The sequence below is a fragment of the Sander lucioperca genome, chromosome 14 (assembly GCF_008315115.2).
Source record: "Sander lucioperca isolate FBNREF2018 chromosome 14, SLUC_FBN_1.2, whole genome shotgun sequence".
NCBI classification, from domain to species: Eukaryota; Metazoa; Chordata; class Actinopteri; order Perciformes; family Percidae; genus Sander; species Sander lucioperca.
This window is the reverse complement of record NC_050186.1, coordinates 20,143,213-20,160,535: the sequence shown is the minus strand read 5'-3', so window position 1 is coordinate 20,160,535 and position 17,323 is coordinate 20,143,213. Positions and strand designations below refer to the sequence as shown.

At 40.9% G+C, this 17,323-nt stretch overlaps 1 protein-coding gene across 30 annotated transcripts in view; it reads left to right on the top strand.

The window, feature by feature from the left end:
* Positions 1-17,323, top strand: part of pleca (plectin a) — a 111,370-nt gene that overhangs the window by 76,350 nt on the left and 17,697 nt on the right. For 16 of the 30 annotated variants that reach the window (XM_035991335.1, XM_035991333.1, XM_035991334.1 and 13 more), the window contains 21 exons: positions 385-474; positions 982-1,017; positions 2,408-2,485; positions 2,647-2,739; positions 6,079-6,245; positions 8,259-8,374; positions 8,515-8,621; positions 9,574-9,693; positions 9,798-9,893; positions 10,396-10,523; positions 11,161-11,254; positions 11,346-11,500; positions 11,925-12,261; positions 12,618-12,695; positions 12,967-13,128; positions 13,346-13,450; positions 13,591-13,686; positions 14,994-15,119; positions 15,357-15,509; positions 16,470-16,624; positions 16,719-16,845. In XM_035991335.1, the coding sequence (XP_035847228.1) occupies positions 385-474; positions 982-1,017; positions 2,408-2,485; positions 2,647-2,739; positions 6,079-6,245; positions 8,259-8,374; positions 8,515-8,621; positions 9,574-9,693; positions 9,798-9,893; positions 10,396-10,523; positions 11,161-11,254; positions 11,346-11,500; positions 11,925-12,261; positions 12,618-12,695; positions 12,967-13,128; positions 13,346-13,450; positions 13,591-13,686; positions 14,994-15,119; positions 15,357-15,509; positions 16,470-16,624; positions 16,719-16,845 (2,619 nt within the window). Of the gene's footprint in view, positions 1-384; positions 475-981; positions 1,018-2,407; positions 2,486-2,646; positions 2,740-6,078; positions 6,246-7,607; positions 7,686-8,258; positions 8,375-8,514; positions 8,622-9,573; positions 9,694-9,797; positions 9,894-10,395; positions 10,524-11,160; positions 11,255-11,345; positions 11,501-11,924; positions 12,262-12,617; positions 12,696-12,966; positions 13,129-13,345; positions 13,451-13,590; positions 13,687-14,993; positions 15,120-15,356; positions 15,510-16,469; positions 16,625-16,718; positions 16,846-17,323 lie in introns of those variants that run through there. The other 14 variants (XM_035991339.1, XM_035991338.1, XM_035991337.1 and 11 more) reach the window with 2 other exon arrangements.

Genomic DNA, 17,323 nt, shown 5'->3' with positions numbered 1-17,323 from the left:
TTGTTTACAACTGATCCAACCACGATATTTTACCGATATTTAAAAACGATATTTTACCCAATGACCTGATAGCCAAAACTATGAAAAGAATCCAAAATGCGGGCCCAGTTTCCACTGCAGAAGGCAGACAGTTGTTGTGTGTAGGTCCTTCCCTTTAAGTTGCTTTATTTATTTTTAGGTGGCATTACGGGATTCAGTCAAATGTGTCTGTGCCTAGTGTGGAATCCCTTTCTGCTATTAGTGTCTAGGTGGGCAGCAGTTCCAGTGCCGTTTGTATTATGTGTGAATTACCACTGATGCTGGGACGATGGGATGGGAGACTGAATGTATGGATACTATATCACTGAAAAAGGTAAATATTTGTCTCCTCTCTTCTCTCCGCAGGCCCAGAGACACATCACTGACCTGTACGAGGACCTCAGAGATGGACACAACCTCATCTCCCTGCTGGAGGTGCTCTCTGGAGAGACACTGGTGAGCTTTGGTGAACTTTGACGTTCAGAAATTAGGACATCCGCTTCTGCTGTAACCCCCTATCCTGTCCAAACCTGTCTTATTGTCCCTGCGTCCTTGTCCTACTGACTTAATTTGCTGTCATTTGTTCTACTGTCCAGTCCACTTGTTGTAACGTGAACTGCTCTAAATGTTTATAGTTTTAAAATGATTATGCTGGGTTTCTTGTCTCCACTCTTGCATGTGTTGACTTTGATTCTTTCGAGGTTTTTGGACATTTCAGAACATGCTGAGGTTATGCACACTCTTTTACTTTACTTACCTTAGCACTGTTTTTTTTGGGAACACACCTTCTGGTGATGTAGCCTTAATACACTAATTTTCATCCTTTGCTTCCATCTCGTAACCTTTCTGCACTGACATGTTTGACTCCTGGTTTTTCCTTTATCTTATTCCTGCTGACCTTTGCCCTGAACCTCTCCCCCTTCCCCTCTGCCTTCCTCTCTTGCGATGCTCTTGCTGTGGTAGCCGAGGGAACGTGACGTTGTGAGGAACGTGCGGTTGGTGAGTGGCGCCTGGACTGTGGGCGTCGGGCGTGGCATGTGTCACCACCCCAGGTGGCTGCTGGGTTGTGCATGATGACAGTCACACTCCCTGTATTGTCCCCTTTCTGTGTCGACATCGTCCTCCATTTGGTCAGTGAGCTAGTCAGGTCAGGCGTCATGTAAGGAGATAAGAAGTGCAAGTAGCTTTTAGAGGAATCATTTCTACAGTTGTGTATTTCAAAGGTATTTGATCATGTCCTTCAAATGAAGGTTACCATTTAAATATCGTTAAGAAGTGAAGAGCGTAACCTCATAAAAATAGAACCAAAATGACCATACCGTTCATCCGAGATTTCAGAATTGGCTGCAAAACTAAATATTTTTCATCCGAGAAATATCAATATTCACATGATTTGTCTTCTGGGTTTGGATTTTCTGACAACAGGGTTCATGAATCCAAAGCTTTTCATTAGTGAATAGTGCCTGAACGCACCAACAAGGAAATATTTAACAAAATAGTTTCAACGTGCAGCTGTATCACCAGTGAATCAGTGTTCTGCCTCATGAATTATCTCAAGGATATTTCTTGCCTCTGCTAGTTAAATATCAAACTGAACTCTACTGGTATGGAATAGACACAGATGGGTGCGTGTAAAGTATGAAATCTATCTTTAGATATCTTATGCTCTGAATGTCTGCACAACTTGTGGCTAAGGGCTTAAACATACAAACCACCGGTATGGTCTGTTGGGTTCCCTCACTGTATTGAAAGCAACGGCCAGATTTTCATCACTTAAAGCTGATATGTTGACTTATTCTGCAGCAAGTCTTCTTACTGGCTTAAGATGTGGAGCACCAATGCATGTCTGGTCATCGCTCCTGGGGTAACTCTGTGCAGGTTTAGAAATCATAGAGGCTTCTGGATTCTGCTCGATTGGACTGAGCTAGAGTTTAAATCTAAGACAGTATAAGATGTAAAAGGTGTTCCAGAAGGAAAAAATGACTGTATGTCTCAGAGAAAATGAGGATATTGTGACTGATGATCGGGGGAATCATTGAGATCATGTATCATTCATTATCATGCTCTCACCTGCAGACATCCTGGCTGGTTTGTTAATGCATTTCCAGGTCATTTAGGGTCAGATCTGGTCGAAGGTCTGACCAAACGCTTTGATCACAATCACGCAGAATTTGAATCGCACTTCAAATTTGCTGCATTTGAATTTTAAGTTAAGACCATGACTGTAATGATTTTTAGACGGTAAAATAGATCTTTGTTTTAAGCACAAAAGGTCTTGCTGGACACTGAAACACCTGTTCCTCAGTCATGGGGCCTTGCTGTTTGTTGATCATTCAAACCTAATTTTTTTCTCTCCTCTTGGTGTTTGGTGTCCTCCTGTCTCTTGCAGCCACGGGAGAAAGGCCGGATGCGCTTCCACAAGCTGCAGAATGTACAGATCGCCCTGGACTTTCTCAAACACAGACAGGTCAGTAAATACTGACATTTTAGTTGCACATTCACATCAAAAGAGCATTTTGATTTTTCAGTTTTTCTCCTTGTTGAGTTTTGTTTCATTGTTTTAACTCTTCACGTTGCAAGTACATCAAACTAACCATTACGTTTTATTGGTATCCATGCATCTTTCAGGTTAAACTGGTCAACATCAGGAATGATGACATTGCAGATGGAAACCCCAAGCTGACCCTGGGGCTGATATGGACCATTATCCTTCACTTCCAGGTAGTGTACACTTTTAAGGGCTAGTTTTGCTATAAAATGCTGTAATTACGGCATTGAAGTTAACTAGGACAGCAATTATTGGACACAAAAGCTCAATCAGTCATTATTTAAATTGCATTTTGCATGTATTCAGATTGAACTGACTGAGCCCTGTTGGGAACAGCTGACTCACATTACCTGAACTACATGTGGTGTTTATCTTTTTTAAACTGCACATTGGCACATAATTGCTCAAGATCAAACTCTTCCAGTAACATTCGTTTCATACAGTTTACTTTCATTACATTGTGATTAGTTTGCTTCCGCGCCCCGGTAAGGAAAATCAGAGTGCCGTTCCCTCTTTGGGGTTCAATCATCAGCCTCACTTTATCCTGGTGTTGACACAGCAGTTACAGTACAGTAGAGTCCAACAGCCAATCATTTCCAAATGGACATTTGGCAGCACTTATGCTTTTATATACAACTACCACGGCTTCCCCTGTCCTTGAGTGCACAAAGACTAAACACTGAAAAAAGCTATTCATTCATTTTTAAAGAATGATCACATGTCAGTCAATATGAGAGCCTTTTTTTTACTCTTTTCTGTGGCAGCTCTGTAGCTTACTGTTAAATTGAAATATAAGGGTTCCATTCAAACCGGATGTCAAACATAAACAGTATAAAATTGCTTATATCACCTATGGCAACAAAGGCCACATTGGAAGAAAACCATCCGTCAACGGGCAGATGTGTTTCTGATTGGGAAGAGGCGTGTTTGCATATTCATTTAGCAGATAGTTTGGTAGATTTTGAAAAAAACAAACAGTGGAAGTACATGGAGATTCTTTGATGCTATAATGGGTATGATGGTTATGTTGGGATGTCGGTGTGGGATACTTTTCCCCGTCCTGTGTGACTCAGTGATTCCGCTGGAAGGAAACGTGGCGTGACAGCTCAGGACTCAAAAACTGCAGTGGAAACGAGAGAAATGATTTCCCAGCAATTGTCCCTGTTATAAAAGTTAACTATGCTCTAATATCCAACTGAACATAAATACTGGTCAATTAATACAATGAAAAACTTCTATGTAGATGCACTTAGTCATCAGGCAGCTATTACTGCTTCAAAACAAGCCATTTTCCTCTTTGTTTTGGCACATGCTAGTTAGCACAAACAATGGTGAATTTCCTCTGAGCTCCCCAGGTGCAGGTTATAGTTTACTAATACACAGGTGAGTGGTATGAATAATGGGCCTGCTTCGTGACAGAGAGGGAGTTGAAATTCTCTCGACACTTTTTAAAAAGAGGCTGCGAGGGCGGAGGTCCTGTTTTCATTCAGCTTCTGAGTCACTTTATGCCCCCATCAACACTGTAGCACTGGGCTTTCCCTTCTGAAGGGAAAATAGCAGAAGGAAGAGATGCCTTCTTTTTTCCCTCCTCCACCCTTTCCTGCAAAAAAAGAGCTTGTAAGTTAAATTGTAAGTTCTGCTATGACTCATCAGCATACCTAAAACACTAGTATATTGTGGAAATAAAACCGCACTTATTCCAGTAAGAGACTATTTATCAGGACTGGAAATGCAACCTTTACTTAATGCATTATGTGCAGCTAATTTACCTCACTTATGGATGTTTTTCTGGTCTTATATATGGGTAAAAATCACAAAATGAGTGATATACAGACCAAATACTCAAATACTGTATTGAACTGATTGGAGCCCTGACTTAGTGGAGGTTTCTACCAAGACAAGTGAAATGGTCAAAAAAACAAAAAACATACAATGTTAAATTTCAAAAGGTTTCCTGTAATTGTTGCAACTTTTTACAACTTGTGCCTAGTTTTGTAGAGAGCCCTGCCCGCCCATCTGGTGCCTCAAGCAGACCAAAACAAACACCAGGGACGTTTCATAAGTACCGTTTGTACATCTGATTATAGATATGGCAGAGGCAGCAACTAATGGGTGATGGATTCATGCAAAGTAGAGACAGCTGCAAAATCAAGTTGTAAAATAAATGTCAATGTCAACAAAGTGCTAGGATTAACCTTAGAGGACATCTATATTAATTAAACTTTGTTCATGCAATATATATATATTATAAATATATTATATAACTTTGGCTATTATAACTTTGGCTATTATAACATTGAAAAGTCACGAGCCAATTTGGTCGGTAATGAATGAAACGTCTGTTTTTATAATCGGACGGCTGCGGAAACGATCCGACAAGTCAGTGTTTACAGATTAGTTTGTTTTCCGGAAACACATTTCGGCGGTTTGGTGAGTGTTGGCTTGGAAAAAGAAAAAAAAAGAGGCAGATCTGAAAAAGAGGATCTGAAATGACGTAGTAAAGTTAGTTAGGAAAAAAAAAACATTGAGGTATTTTTCGAGAGTAAAATAATTGTTTTTATTTTATCTACCAACCATCAACCCAAACAGATATTTTTAAAGAAACATGGATGCTTAAATGTATTCAGCGGCACACATAATCTGGTTTATTTTCCCTGGAAAAAAATTGGCTAGTGGAAAATCTGATTGGCTGGTAACTTTAAAACTGTACTAGCCATGTTGGCTGGTGATTAAAAAAGTTAATTTAAAGCCCTGTATGTGTGCGGATATATATATATATATATATATATATTGGTGAGGGTTTCTTTTAGTAGTGCTTTCTTGTGACTCATAGCTGAGCCTTGCAGCTCTTAAAAAAGAGGAATTTGCCTGTGGAGGTTCTGGTACACAGTCCAACATTCATTTACAGCAGCAAGAGTATTTATTGACAATTCTTGTTTGGAACATACAGTATAACTTTGTAAGATCAGTGACTCATGGACGTTTTCACTCGTATGATTTCTGTTTTACTGTTTCTTTCCAAAACAGTGAGTTTAATGTTGCATTTGCCCTCAAAGTAAAAGTAGTGGTTGTTATTTGAGGTTTAAAATGTGACTCATCTCAAGTCTGGAAGAAATCAACGGGGCGGGCAAACTGGAAAAATAAGTTTTTCTGGCCTTCAACCAGCACGGCAAGATGGAAAATCTTTTAATAAATATAGATCTATGGAAGCTTTAGATATAATGATTAGGAAAAACTCGGCTGTTTGTGGGTGTTTTCATTTGCAGCTATCCAAGTGTTGTTGTTTTTTAACCTTACATTACACTCATTTGGAAGATGCTTTTGTCCAAAGTGACTTAAAATAAGTGCGTTCAAACTCAAAAGGATGAAGAACTAGATGTTATCACAATTTGTAAGTGCAACCCATCCCCAAAAGGCAGCTAAAAGAGTTATGGTGCAAGTTCTCAGGGCTTTTTTTCTTAAAGAAATGAAATAGAAGTGTCTCTGACTACTTGCACTGTCTCCCCCTTCAGATCTCAGACATTCAGGTGAACGGCCAATCGGACGACATGACGGCCAAAGAGAAGTTGTTGCTCTGGTCTCAGAGGATGGTGGAGGGATACCAGGGCCTGCGCTGCGACAACTTCACCACCAGCTGGAGGGATGGCAAGCTCTTTAACGCCATCATACACAAACACAGGTGAGACACGGATCCTCAGTAGATGGAGGTTAGAGCGTGGCCCTGAGACTACCAGTTTTAAGAGTTTTACTTTAACATAATGTTCCTTGCAATAAAACCTACCTGTATAATAATAGTGACACAAAAAGATTATCTAGGAAAGGATACCATGGAGCTTGCCTGGACTTGGGATCTTGTAACACCGCAGGACATGAATTTTACACATAGTCTAAAGATTTTGTCTTTGACCTTTTTCATATTTCATGTTGCTGTCTTTTATTATTTATTGCAGTTGGTTCAGTGGCAGGAATACCAAATTCATATTTGAGTTTTACAGCAGCACACCTGACTTGTCAGGACAAAATGTGGATTGGTTATTGTAAATCAAACATCAAGATAAATACCAACTCAGACTTGAACTCCCCAGCTAATTCATTCATTCATTACATTTTGTTAATGTTTTACTCAAACTACCACAGACAATTGTTTTGAACATGGACAGAGAAAAACACATTTTGCAGCAGTAATGGTTTAAAAAGCTAACTTTTCCTGATGTGAAAAAGTGTTTGTCATAACAATCCATTGTACCTTACATGAATTTGAGCTGACCACCGCTGCTGTCCTGCTAAATAAAGAAATACAAACTACATACAACTTTTGGGTGGAGCACCACTTTAAGTCTTTGTGGTTGCACAGACAAACAAGCGCTGCAGGGTGGCTCACCACATAACACAAAAATAACATGTACAACCCTGAGTTGGCATCATTTGATGTGAAAAGATAGAGCCTTTTCTTTGTCGATGTGGGTGTATCACACTCATTTGAGAAAAGGTTGCCCTGGAGGTATGTTCACTGGATGCTTGACAGGTTGTAGCAACACACAGGTACACTCTCTAGCTCTGCCATAGATTCTTTCTTGGTAGAGGAAGAGCAGGACGGGCAGAGATTTAACAGCTGCAGCGAGGAGTCTTCGCAATGATCGACCAAAACAGAAGTCTGACCAAAACCTTACAATAAGAAGAGAATTGGATATAATCAAAGATCAAGGATATAATCAAGGACGAAAAGCTACCAAAGATTTGATATGTTTTTCATAACCTAACAACATTTTGACCTCACTCACTTGGAAACCTTTAGTGCTGTGAACGTGACCGTTGCTACAATGTTGAGCCTCAAAAGGAAGTTTCGCTCAAAGCGGCGTCTGAACAGTGCCTCCAGCAGCACAGCGGGCTCAGTCAGTGACCTGGAGGACCGGGTGGTCATGCTGTGCGAGGACATCCCCACCGAGAACTCTTTTGACTCCGGCCGAGGCTCCAGCAGCCCCGGAGCTCGCTTCAGTCGAGATTCCCAGAGTGAGGATCATGAATCAAGATCAGCGCTGTCCTACAGCCAGGCCTGCTATGTGGAGCTAGAACCACCCCGGGCACAAAAAGAATATTACATCCAGAGAGTTGCGCAAGTGTATGAGTACTTGTTCAAATGTTGTGTTTAGGAAAAGCTTAAATGTGCAGAATTTACTTTACATTCTGTGTCCTCAAAGTTCTCTTTCTCTTTGCTATTTGTAGACATGAGATGCACTTTAATCCTTTATGCTCTGAGCTTGTGCCTACATGTTATTAGACTGCAGTTATCTTCCTGGCAAAGTGCACTCAAAGGCAACATGTCTGTCTTCTTTGGGTATTAAAATAATGGAGGAATTTTAAGCTTCTCTGGCTGTGAGGACTTTTGTTATTGCTTGCCCCTTCTGGTATCACGAAAGACACACCACTCATGATCAAACTTACAGCACATAAAATATGAAAGATGTAAACAAATTTTAATTACCCATGATGAGCCATCAATGTGAAATTGTGGCTGTCAGGTAAAAAATTGAAAGAAATTGCAAAAACATCAAAATAAGGGCTAATGTTGAAATGTAATTAATGGGAATGTTTCTCTCTGACATTTGCAGCTGTCACACATGATTTAATGAAAGTCTTGATTGATAGCAATAACTTCCTCTCACTGTTCTCTCTGTCTGGTTTCTGTCCGCAGGCCCACTCTGATCGACATGAGTAACGTGTACCGACAGTCCAACCAGGAGAACCTGGAGCAGGCCTTCAGCGTGGCAGAGAGAGACCTGGGAGTCACCAGACTGTTGGACCCAGAGGGTGAGAGGAGTCACATATTCAGAATCACCCTGGACGCTTTACTCAGGGAACATTTGAGCTGTGCATTGCTTTTATTCAGCTTCGCACTGTCAAAATTAGTCAAAAAAGTAACATTTTTATCTCATCATCTCTCTCTACAGATGTGGATGTGCTCCACCCAGATGAGAAATCCATCATCACATACGTTTCCTCTCTGTACGATGCCATGCCCAGGGTACCAGACGTTCAGGACGGTGTCAAAGCCAATGTGAGTCCTCTTCTTCCTCATCACTTCATCTTTCCTCTAGGCAAGGCAAGGTTATCAGAAGGTGTGTTCTTACTAATATTAGTATTTTAAACGTGACCTAAATGCATAGTAGTCATTAGGGCTGGGACGATATGCTTTTGCCCCGATTTGATTCTTTCCCGATACATGGGCGCCGATTCGATTTGTACTGCGATTTTCATTTATTGCGAATCTAGAAGTATTGCGATTCGATAGTATTGAGTTTTGGGATTTTCTTTTCCTTCTTTATAAAAAACTAAAGTTGAATAATACACTTCTAGAGACAATATATCGTGAGACATTACTAAAAAGTAATTGTTTTCTAAAAATACTGCACATCACATGTCTGTCAGTCAGTCTGACATTTATTTAATGTGTAAAGAAGTACATAACATGGATTTTCTGCTTTATATATAAAGTAGTCGCTGTCGGCGGTACCATATAAACAGAAAATATTTAGGTGAATCATTGGTAAAAAAAAATAAATAAAAAATATTGATTCTAAGGAAAATAATTGATTTTAAAAATCAATGCAAAAAAATCACGATACATACGAGTTTTGATTTTTTTCCCCACCCTTATTAGTCATAGTGTAGCAGATGTTCTTATTCAGACCAGTTTACATAATGATTACCACAAAAAAGGGTCCAAGATGATCAAAGCAATGAGAAGTAAGGAGTACAAATTACTTACTTAACTTAATATATTACCATGAACCCATAAAGCACATTTGAAGTCAAAATGAAAGTAAGCCTATACACCTTTATAATGAGATTATAGCATTCCATTTATAATCCCTTTTCAAAGAAAATCTGTAGGAAGGATGAGTCTGGTAAGTGTGTCAAAGCATCAGCAGCTTTAGAAATTCTGCGTGATAAAAAAAAAATGTCAGGTCTTTAGTTAACTTGGACCTCTGTCTGTATCTGTGCTTCAGGAGCTGGAGCTGCGATGGCAGGAGTATTATGAGGTGGTCACCATGCTGCTGCAGTGGATCCGACACCACATCCTCGTCTTTGAGGAGAGGAAGTTCCCCAACAGCTACGAGGAGATTGAGGTGAGCGGATCCTAAAGGAATGTGTTTTGACTAACAAAACAGCATAATCTAAAAATGACAATGAAGCTACTGGTGCATTTATTAATCTCCTTTCTGATCTGCAGGTTCTTTGGCGTCAGTTTCTGAAGTTTAAGGAAACAGAGCTTCCTGCAAAAGAGGCAGATAAGAACCGCTCCAAACACATCTTCAAGTCTTTTGAGGTGAGTTTCCTCGCCAACTCTAAAAACTCTGCAATCTGTAATTAAAGTCAGTTGTCCGGAGAATGTTTTCAAAGATATTCTTTGTGCTGTACTGCATAAAATCATCAAAGTTGAAGTAATCAATATGTATTTGTACAAATATAAACAAGACAAATTTTGTTTTTTCATTTGACAGTTCACTTTTTTACAACCCACTGTTATGCCTGCAGGAGTTGGGACACTAGCACTTTGTGAAACCTTTACGGACTGTTAGCATCAATAGATTAGAGTAATTTTGTGGTAATTAAAAAAAAAAAAAAAGTAATCCAGGTACAATCCACGGCAGAATGTAAACAATTGAAACCTTAAACCTATACAGCACTGTCTCAATGCCTTCAGAACATTCTGGCTTTCCAACATAATATACAATGTATGTAGAATATATTTATAAAAAACATAATCAGGAGATGAATTGATAATGTGAATGGTGGTAGGCTGCAGCCCTAATCTTCAGATTTTTCAGGGTGCAGTTCAGGCAGGTCATGTCAAAGTGCCGCCAGGTTACCATCCTTTTGATGTGGAGAAGGAATGGGGTCGTCTGCACGTTGCCATACTGGAGAGAGAGCGTCTCCTCAGGACAGAATTTGAGAGGTAAGTGGGCCATTCATCACATGCTCTGTTGCCAAAGCAAACTTCATTTTTTAAAACACAAGATATTAAGAAATAAAGATCAGAAATGAATCATCAGACAACTGGTTACTGTGTGACCATGAGGATGACTCATTCCCTAATGATACAGTAAAGTCCACTTTGGCAATACAAGGAAACTGAGTTGGCTTTGTGGTATGGGAAGTAAAAATCATATTAGGGCAAACACATGACAACTGTGCCGCCGTCATAACAACAATCTAGCAATAACCGTTTAATAGTAACTCATATCTTTTAATCACAAGGTTGTTAGGGTGTAGCTTTGGGTTTTGGTTCTTCCAGGGCTTCAGAAAGTGCTGTGGAAAGTTTAAAAAAAACATCATCTCTACTTTGGTGGAGCAACAGAGTTCTAACATGGCTTTCATGCATCAGGGATACGAGTTGAAGTATTTATTTCGACAGAAGACGGAGTGAGTGCTTTCAGTTTTTAAAAACTAGTTTAGTTTTTCTTTGTCAAGCGATTATTTTTACTTTAGCACAGCTAACAGACAAAGCTAGCACTTACCCTGGAGGCTAAGTCAGGTAGTCTCCCTTGTCTAAAGTTATTTGACGCTTTGACCTCCCCTTTCTTCTTCTGCAGGCTGGAGCGACTTCAGAGGGTCGTCAGTAAGGTCCAGATGGAGTCGGGGGTGTGTGAGGAGCAGCTCAACCAGGTCGAGACTTTGCTGCAGACGGTGAGACACAAACCTTTGTGACAGATACTACTTCAGCAGAAATGATTGCAGCCACATGAAGGGCTGTAACGTCTTTGTCTCTGTGCTGCAGGACGTGATGATGCTGAGCTCAGGGAGACCTGCTCAGCACACAGCAGAGATGGAGGCAGATCTGGAGAAAGCAGAAGGAATGATCCGCTTTCTCTTCAATGATGTTCAGCTGCTTAAAGATGGACGCCACCTTCAGGCTGAGCAGATGTATCGCAGGTGCAAAAATCAAACTGCAACATTTAAGATGACTAAACTTTGGCATTAGGGCTGCAACTAATATCATTTTCATTATCAATTAATCTGCTAATCTCTTTTTTTAATGAATTATTGTTAATTCAATAAAATGTCACAGTAGTGAAATTTAAAAATGTAGAGCCCAAGTTTAAGTGATCAAATTTCTTGTTTTGTCCAGCCAAAAGTCTAAAACCCAAAGATAATCATTCATAATTACTTAAAACAGAGCAAATTAAAAAAAATCCTAGAAGTTGAGAAGCTGGAGTCACTGAATATTTGGCAAGTTTTCTTGATGACTTAAACAATTACCTGATTATAAAATATTGTTGTTATTTTCCATCAATTGACTAATCAATGAATCTACATATCGTGTCAGCACTAACTGCCATTCTTATTCTGGCTCTAGAGTGTATCGTCTCCATGAGAGGCTGGTGAACCTCCGCAGCGAGTACAACCTGCGCCTCAAGTCTGGAGTGACCATCACACAGATCCCCATGACTCAGATCCACTCCGCCCAGGTCCTGCAGCAGGCCCCCATGAGGGTGCGGCCTGAGCTGGATGAAGTCACCATGCGTTACATCCAAGATCTGCTGGGCTGGGTGGAGGAGAACCAGCGGCGGGTTGATGACGGAGAGTGGGGCACCGACCTGCCCACTGTCGAATCCCAGCTGGGCAGCCACCGTGGCCTGCACCTGTCTGTGGAGGAGTTCCGCTCCAAGATCGAGAGGGCAAAGGCCGATGAGGTACAAACAGCTGACACAAAAAATTAGGTGGTATTTCTGATAGAGACCAATGTTCCTTTGTCTGGGAAGGAACATTGGGTAACTGGCTGTAGCGTGGTATCCTACAGTATGTTTCACATGCTCTGTGTTGGTTTGTGTGATATCATAATTGTATAATTCGGTAATTGTGCTGCCATTTTGAAGAGGACTCCCAAAACAGAGATTTAGATCTTATCAAATCAACTTGGTTAAATATCTCAAATAACATAAAGAATTGGTCAATATTAGAATAAAGGGATCTCTTTGAAACAGGCAAAACAGTGTTTTTGCTTGTCTGACCTGTTTCTAATGTTTCTTATTGCCTCTTCCTTCTCCAGAGTCAGATCTCACCTGCCAGTAAAGCTGCCTATCGCGAGTATCTGGGAAAACTGGAACTGCAGTACAGCACTCTCCTAGTAAGTTAAAAAAAAAAAAAAAAAAAGACACTAAAATAACAGAAAACAATCCTGGATAAAGACATGTATTTTTCAACTGAAGCACCAAGTAGAGACTGAGCTGTTGCAAACCTAATCTTCTAGCAATCTCATAAAGGTTCAGTGAAGTCAAAACAAAAGAGCGTGAAAATGTACCATGACGTCATGTTTTAGCCCTCTATTCCCCTCCAATTTGAGTCTTTCAGTCCCTCAAAATGCATCATAGCATTTTTTGTCATCTGCTCTTTTGCAGAACGCCTCTAAGGCCCGCCTGCGCTACCTGGACCAGCTGCACGCCTTCGTCATCGCAGCCACCAAAGAGCTGATGTGGCTGAATGAGAAAGAGGAGGAGGAGGTCAACTACGACTGGAGCGAACGAAACACCAACATGACAGTCAAGAAAGACAACTACTCGGTAGGCTCGATGGTGTTTTAAGTCTCCAACGTCGCCTTCCAGGCAGCTAACCCTCACCTTAACCCTAAACATAACCATTGCCGCACTGCCTGGAAGGTGACATTGGGGGCTAAAAACACCAAACACCACTTGGTAGAGTGTGATGTTTTAATAGGGTTTACTAGGGTTTGCTAGTGATGATAGTGAAGTGATTCTGATTGGTGTTGTTTGTGAGCAGGGTTTGATGAGAGATCTGGAGCTCAGGGAGAAGAAGATGAACACTGTCCAGACCACAGGAGACAAACTGCTGAGGGACGGACACCCAGCAAGGAAGACTATAGAGGTACGATTATTGTGCTCACTTGATTACTAAAGCCTATAAACACCATATGCAGTAAACATTTGACTGTATTCATTTTTATATCAGAGTGTTTGTCCTCTTCATCAAAGCACCTTTTATTCTCCGCTACCCTCCTTTCTCAGGCCTTCACGGCAGCCCTGCAGACTCAGTGGAGTTGGATCCTCCAGCTGTGCTGCTGCGTCGAAACCCACCTGAAAGAAAACACTGCCTACTACCAGGTATGTTTACTAACTTTCATCGCTAGACTTCATAACTTTGAGTGCTTTCACACCTATAGTTCAGTGGACCCCTGTGCGATTCGGGGGTGAAGTTGCAACATTGTTGCATTTTTCATTTGGTTCGGTTTGCTTTCACACTGCACTTTGTCAAACGCACCAAACACTGTAAACACACGTTACGCGATCGAGACGGTCGGTTGTTTATTGGACAGAATATCCGAAACTCACAGACACTTCTGGTCTGAGAAATAATGGAGCAACACCAAATTTATAACGTCTTAGGTTTTCTGATTCTGCTTTAGTGTTTGTAATATTTTAGAAAAAGGCGAACAATGAGCAGCTGACAGACAGCGAGTGAAGGAGAGAGAGAGATGATGATGACGTCACACAGACCACCTGCGATTGTGATCTCAGAACAGCTTATGGATCTGAAAGTTATCATCCCTTAAATCATATATAAGTCCGTAAATTGTGTGCAAGGTTGAAATTGCAGGCTAGTAAATGTTCTGTTGTTGGTTTACTTCCTGTATTTGGGTCAGATCGCGTTCTCACCTGCAGTGAACCAAACTCTAGTTCAATTTGAACCAAAACAGAGACCCCCGTTTTCAAGCGGACCAGAGTTTGGTTGTTTGGTCCGCACCAGAGTTTGTTTGCGCTTTCACACCAGCCCAAAACGAACCGGACTATCCGACCAAACGCTCCAGTATTCATTTTAAATGGACCAAACGAGGTAGGTGTGAAAGCAGCCTTAAAACGGTTAAACAGTTTATTCATAAAGAGTTAACTTAAAGCTATAGTATTTATTTTATAACTATTTCATCTTAATATACCCCCGTTAAATTCAAGCCATTTTCAAATGAGTTGATACAAAGCTTATTAAGTCTATCAGCTCCACAAAACTCTCTCTGTATTTCTCAGTATGACAACAGCAGCATTCAGCTTTAGAGGCAAAGAGAACATAAAAATTACAAGATCATTACCTATTCTGAAGAGTCCATCATGTTTTTTAATCCTCCGTGTCCTCTTTGAGCTACTAGCAACTGACTGGAGGAGGGGTGGGGGGGAGATCACCGAAGGCTTGCGTCATGTGGATGCACTGACAGTGTTGTTGTCATTACTTAGAAATCTTCATGGGGGCAACAGAAACTACGCACTACAGCTTTAATCAAAGCACAATTTGTGTTCTTTGCTCACCTGTCCATCAGTAAATGTGTTGCCCTTATTGTTTGTCCTACTGTTGCTGCCTTTATATGTAGGGCAAGTTCTCAACGCTGCAACCTGATTTCTTCTATCTCGTCCTCGTCTAGTTTTTCTCTGACGTGAAGGAGGCAGAGGACAAGATCAAAAAGATGCAAGACACAATGAAGAGGAAGTACACCTGCGACCGCTCCATCACAGTCACGCGGCTGGAAGATCTACTGCAGGACGCAGCTGTGGGTTTATTCACTATTATGTTGTTTACTTACCAAACACACCAAGACACTGTTATTATCCTGTTGAGTACAAATTGTTCTGCATGCTGAGAAATTATACAATACCTGTTGATTTAAAGCTGCATGAGGCACTTTGGCACTGTGGTGAGGAGAGAAAACTGTTACTACTCCTGCTGAATACTTTCTTAGTGAAGCTTAATAAACACCATAAAACATAAAGTTTTGTGTTCTTCACAGGATGAGAAAGAGCAACTGACTGAGTTCAAAACTCACCTGGAAGGCCTGAAGCGAAGGGCCAAGACCATTGTCCAGCTCAAACCACGTAACCCTGCAAGCGCCATAAAGAACAAACAGCCCATCCAGGCTGTCTGCGACTTCAAACAGATGGAGGTAGGTGTCTTAACTGCATGGAGATATTATTATAAACTCATTCATTCTGTTAAATATTTTTGGGCATACTAAGAATCGGTACATGCATACAAATCACAGAAATCATTAATGGCGTTTTTCCATTACATGGTACCTGCTCGACTCGCCTCGACTCTACTCGCCACGGCTCGACTCGGCACACTGTGCGTCCGTTTTCCATTGCAGATTTTAGTACCGCCTCAGCTGGTCGTTTTGCCGGCTCGACGCACACACCAGCGCACAAGTATAAACATCAGGCCACTTGAGCTTGTTTTACAGTTCTGTGGAGGCTCCACGCAGAGCTTTCGCCGTAGCCTATGTAATATGTGGTCTGATGTATACATTTGTCAGCTGGTGTGTGCGTCGAGCCAGCGTGTGTGTGTACGTAGGATACGGTGAAAGCTCTGCCTGGAGCCTCCGCAGAACTGAAACAAGCGGCGCTGCAGTAAACTGCCGTGACCTAACACAACACACACAGAACGTCGAAGGTGTGTTGTTGTTGCCAGAAGACACATTTTGTTTCAGAAGAAGCTGGAGGCAGCAAAAAAAAAACCACAGCTGGCTAAACTGTTTAAAAATAGCAGGTTTGTTCAGGACACCCCCGTCTGTCGCTTTCACGTCACCTTTTCGGCTCGCCTCAGCTCGCTTGGAACCCCGACTGAGGAGGTACTAAAAAAAGTACCTGTTAGCAGGTACCAGGTACTTTTTTTCCAAAAAACCAAAACCAAAAAAGGCGAGTAGAGTCGAGGCCATAAGTTTTTAAATATTGTTAAATAAAGTTGTATTTGCCAAATTCGTAATGGGATATCAATGAGTTCCAAAGCTGTGTCCAGCTTTCATTTCACTTTTAATACAGTGTAATAATTTCTTAGTAAACGGCAGTAAATTACAGGAATATCCAGTAGTAGATTCAGTCAGACGCCTATGTTTATCTCCGTCAAGATCACAGTCCACAGAGGAGAAGAGTGCGCTCTGTTGAACAACTCGCAGCCTGACAAGTGGAAGGTGCTGAATGATAAAGGCAATGAGGCGTCTGTACCGTCAATCTGCTTCCTGGTTCCTCCCACCAATAAGGACGCTGTGAACAGTGTTGCCGGGTGAGCTAAGAGTCGCTTGAGGATGATTACTTAAAATCTAAATGCACACGCTGTGTCGTTAAATGCTCACTTTGACCCAACTAACCTTCCTCAGACTGGACGGAAACCTCCAGAGGCTGCAGACGATGTGGCAGACGATGTATGTGGACATGAAGAGCATGCTGTCCTGGCAGTACCTGATGAGAGACATCCACATCATCCAGACCTGGAATGTCACCATGGTAACAACACAGGACATTCTGTATTAAAAAAAAAGACTAATGCACTTACAGTGCCTTTAACTATTTTTCCTTTAAAATATTGAGATTCAAATTCTACATTTTGATTAAATGTGGAGAATTGCATAAGAGTAGTTTGACATTGTCTGCTAATTATAATATTATTTGTACTTGTATTTCTGGTTATTTTTAGTTGCTGCATTAATAATTGCAACATTAAACCACTATGTGGAAACAGATTAGTTCACCTTTAGTTACTCTCAAGTTAACTTAAATTCACTCAGATGAAGGCTAGTTCAATTGTTTCACCTCAATTGTGAAATGTATTTGTTACACTAATGAAATGTATGTGTGCATAGTAAGTATGAAAACTGACTTCAAATTAACAATGGTAGTGGATAAAGTGTATGCATGAGTGCTTATTTTAACTTTATTTGGTTTATCTGGTTTATTCTCTCTCTTATTACTGTTGAATAAATCA